At 32.0% G+C, this 4,490-nt stretch overlaps 1 protein-coding gene across 1 annotated transcript; it reads left to right on the top strand.

Moving 5' to 3' along the window:
* Positions 1-1,609: 1,609 nt before the first annotated feature.
* Positions 1,610-3,434, top strand: LOC112508839 (bidirectional sugar transporter SWEET14-like). Its single transcript, XM_025113636.1, has 6 exons — positions 1,610-1,815; positions 1,945-1,981; positions 2,099-2,309; positions 2,402-2,563; positions 2,671-2,790; positions 2,918-3,434. Exons 1-6 carry the CDS (start codon positions 1,770-1,772, stop codon positions 3,245-3,247), a joined length of 906 nt encoding a protein of 301 aa, XP_024969404.1. The 5' UTR covers positions 1,610-1,769; the 3' UTR covers positions 3,248-3,434.
* The last annotated feature ends 1,056 nt before the right edge of the window (positions 3,435-4,490 follow it).

The raw sequence follows: 4,490 nt of genomic DNA, 5'->3' as shown, positions 1-4,490 counted from the left end.
AAGATAAAGTGTCCTATTAGCTATTTTATTGGACAACTTTTAGAAGTGTTTTATAAACTCATTTTTTTATAGAACATTTGTGTTTACAGAACACTTTTTCAAAGTGTCATATAAAATAGTTAATATTACACTTTATTATAAAATCGTCATAAAAAACTTGTTACAATGCATAAAAACGTCATATGAACTTATTGTAACATTTTTAGATACGACACTTTTTGGTTTAGTCTTATAAACTTAAGTCCTATAATATATTTTTTAGGACGCTTCTACATTTTAGGTGTGCTAGAAAATTAATTTAGTTATAGTTATTATAATAAGAAACTGATGTATTATTTTGATATTCTTAAATTGAATCTTCCTTAAAAGTGATTGTTCGTTTACTAAAATTAGTTACACTGTTTGAATCTTGTCTTCTGATCGAGCTCAATAACATATTTTATGGATTTTGATCTCAATCCGTTAATACATACTCTTCTAACCCATGAATTAACACGTTTTTAAAATAAAGTGTCATGTTAATTAACATGTTTTAAAAATAAATTGTCTTATTAATTAACATGTTTTTAAAATAAAGTGTCCTATTATAGGACACTTTTGAGAATTGTCTTATAAAACTGTTTATTTATAGGATATTTGTGTTTATATAACATCTTTTCATATAGCGTTCTATAAAATAGTTAATATTACACTTTATAAAATGCATAAACGCCTAAAAATGCCTAAAATGCAAAAAAAAAAAAAAAAAAAAACATCCTATAAACCTATTGCAACAGTTTTAGATAGAACGTTTTTTGGTTTGATCCTATAATCATCGTAAGTCCTATAAAGTATTTTTCTAGAACACTTCTATATTTTAGGCATCCTATAAAATTATTTTTTAGTGAGAATTGATATTTTATAACTCTTGATCTTCTATATTGGTTATTTTGATAGGTATGAAAAATCCATTTTGGAAAAAAAAAAAACTTGGATTCTCATTTTTAAATACCAAGAGTGAAGAGGCCAAATTTCAATTTTTTATAAAACTTGTAGTACTATGCATAATATTATATTAATAAATCAAAATAGCAGGAAGGGGGCGGGGGGGGCATGGCCCCCATATCCCCTTAGGGGATCCGCCTCTGGTTGCAACTTAAAATCATGCATCGAGACAATTGAGTCGAAGAAAATTTTGCAGTTGGTAACACTTAGGTATAATATTTATGCAGTGCACCCTAAAATTAGATATCCCTTTTAATTAATTACATAAAGTTTATATATCTACTTTCTTTATTGTGATCTCTAATTTTACAAATATTGGTTTCAATGTGCGTGTATCGATCATCTTCGCCAACAATCATCACACATCTTAATTTTTTTGTTAAACAGCAAAGTTGTGTATGTGTAAGTTGGCTCGCTTTTTAGTGCAAAAGCTTCCTCAAATTGCAGATGGCACTATGAAAATTAAAATATAGATGGAAATTGAAAACATTTAAAAGCATGCAAACAAAATAGAAAGAAAGGTAGAAGGCGCAACTTGAGGGTGATGTATTAAATACCGTATTGAATTATATATGTGCACTCCATCATAAATTGTGCGAAGTTTCAAATATAAAAAAAAATAAGGAATTCTGATTGAAGGTGACAGCAGCCTCAACCATTAAGTGCTTCCTATATAAGGGGGCCACTCTACCATTTGTTATGCACCACTCATCAGGACTAACAAGAGAGATTGGAGGGCAGCATTAATTTTCTTAAACAACACTTTGGTTTGTATTATAGAGAAGATGGTTGGGAATTTGGCTCACCTCACTCTTGCTTTTGGCCTTCTTGGTATATACTTCGTGCATTCGCTCTGTGTTCCCCTCTCCTCTTCTCTCCTCTCCTCCCCTTCGTCTATATTTTCATATATCGTTGACGATTCTGCTGCTAAATCAAAGTTTTTTTTTCTGATATTTGCAGGCAATATTGTCTCGTTTATGGTATTTCTTGCACCAATGTATGCCTCTTATATATGTTTCTTCTCATTTTACCTATTTTCGAAGTAAACTATATATATATAGTTTATCTGGTTATGTTACCTCACCTTTCTGACATAATTAAGTAAAAAATGCAGACCAACGTTTTATAGAGTATACAAGAAGAAATCAACGGAAGGGTTTCAGTCGGAGCCTTATGTGGTGGGCTTATTCAGTGCCATGCTTTGGATATATTATGCATTGCTCAAGAGCAATGTCTTGCTCCTCATCACCATAAACTCAGTTGGTTGCTTCATTGAAACATTGTACATTTGTTTCTTTCTGGTCTACGCACCAAAAAAGGCTAGGGTATGTACTAATCTTTCTTTTGCGGTGTGTTTTAACGCTCATGGCTATCATTAAAGAAGGTTGGACTAACAAAAAGAAACTTGGTTATGCAGATGGAGAGTTTGAAGCTAATTGTACTGCTAATAGTTGTTGGGTTCGGATTGATTGTGGTCCTTACTCAGTTCTTTGCCAGTGGAGTTACCCGTGGGGTCATAGTTGGATGGATTTGCCTTGTGTTTTCTTTGTGTGTTTTTGTAGCACCTTTGGGGGTTCTGGTAAGCGTATATGCATGAACAGATGACATGTTTTCCCCATGTAATTAACACAAGAAAAAACAATGTTTGTGTTAGTTTTTTAACTGTGTCGTACACACTTTGTGCAGAGACAAGTGATTAAGACAAAAAGTGTAGAGTACATGCCAATTTTATTATCAGTAGCACTTACTCTCAGTGCTGTTATGTGGTTCTTTTATGGCCTTCTTCTTGGTGACTTCAATATCGCGGTACGAAAACAAAAAGAAAATCTAACTCATTCAGTCACTTCTATTCCCAAAATTCATCTCCAACTCTAAGAGATCCAATTCTGTTTTTTGGCTTAATGAGTTTGTGTATGATCAACTTCTTTTACAGATTCCAAATGTACTTGGATTCACCTTCGGCATTATTCAAATGATACTGTATTTTGTATACAAGAACAAGAAGCCAATTATCAACGAAAAGATGTCCGAAAAAGGAGAACAAAAATACACAATAGGCAAAATGGAGGAGCAAAAGATGGTAGAAGTAAAAGATCACAAAACGATAGACGTTGTGAAATTGAGTGCTAATTTGTTGTCTCCGGATGTTCTTCCAGTGGTTGCCAAACTAAAAGAAAACGAACACGATGCTGTTCCTGTAGCTGTTCATGAACCCGAAGCTCGCCCAACTGTCCCAAATCACATCATTGAAGTCGCTGTATGAGATCGAGATATATCTGTACAGACAGTACCTTGTCGTTTCGACTCAGAAAAACAAATAAATATGTAGACATGACTTGAACTTGCGGATTCTAAATGTGCATTCTCTACCAATTTATCTACTCTAACTCCGTATGTTTCTTTTATTGAAATTAATAATTATTAATAAAAACATGTCTGAGGTTCAAAAATGAGTGCATGCACATATATGTCGTTAATTATTCTTCTTTCCTAAAGGGGTGTTTGGGATTGCTTATTTGAAACAACTTATGTTTTTCTATAAAAGTGTTTATCAATTTATTGTAAGTTATAATAATTTAACTTCTTCAAAAACTACTTATTACTGGTTTGACACCAGTATAAGTTGTTTATCCAAACACTCAAAAGTGCTTATTGTCGGTGTCACACTGAAATAAGTCATTAAGTTGTTTTTATAAACAATCTCAAACACCCCCTTAATGAAATATAGTCCCCATAGATTAAATAATAAATTTAACATGATTCTGGTTCATTTTAATCCATCGGCATACGCCAAGAAGCAAGAGCAAGAGTGATATATTTGGTTTATGAGTAAATTTTGATCATCGTACAATCAAATACGGACCTAGAAATTTTTCTGATTACAAACACAAAACAATTAACATAATAAAAATTAATTGAAAATATGGTTTAACTAAAAATGACATATACGTGGTTTTTACAACACCGAAATAGTTTTCTTTCTCTGTTTTCCTTCTTTGACGTTGTTCTTATACCAAAAAAATGTAGAAAACGATCAAAACGAGTCAAACTTACAACCACTTTGTCGATTTAGATAAGCACATATCAAGTTAAAGTTATTACAACTTGCACCTTTCACACTCCTAACTTTTTTTCCATTACGAGTGGGTGAATAGACACCCCTATAGCCTAAGCCTAAATCCGCCCACGTGTCTGATCTCTCTACGACACATAACCATCCAAGTTAATTTAGAATACGATTTAAAGAATAAATAAAATAAACATTTTAATTAATCTAGTCGATAGTATATATTGCATTAACTATTAATAGAAGAAAATGAGGCTAAATGATTGAAAATTACAAGCACAGAAAAAGGAACCGCACACGTACGTACACACTAGATGTAGCCACCAAGATCGTAAGATATAATTATAACTGTATTATGATCTAATTTATATTAACTGAGTTCTTTAAATCAAGATTTATAAAAACAACTTAGTAACTTATTTCTATGTGCCACCGATAA

This window comes from Cynara cardunculus, assembly GCF_001531365.2.
Source record: "Cynara cardunculus var. scolymus isolate 2C chromosome LG 3, CcrdV1, whole genome shotgun sequence".
Taxonomy (NCBI): Eukaryota; Viridiplantae; Streptophyta; class Magnoliopsida; order Asterales; family Asteraceae; genus Cynara; species Cynara cardunculus.
This window is presented reverse-complemented; position numbering and strand designations above follow the sequence as displayed.

What these genes read in the sequence shown, in the direction of transcription:
- LOC112508839 (XM_025113636.1), top strand. Translation starts at nt 1,770, where the DNA reads ATGGTTGGGAATTTGGCTCACCTCACTCTTGCTTTTGGCCTTCTTG. An exon ending in TCTTGCTTTTGGCCTTCTTG is followed by an intron (nt 1,816 to 1,944) that starts GTATATACTTCG and finishes TGATATTTGCAG; the next exon opens with GCAATATTGTCTCGTTTATG. An exon ending in ACGCACCAAAAAAGGCTAGG is followed by an intron (nt 2,310 to 2,401) that starts GTATGTACTAAT and finishes TTGGTTATGCAG; the next exon opens with ATGGAGAGTTTGAAGCTAAT.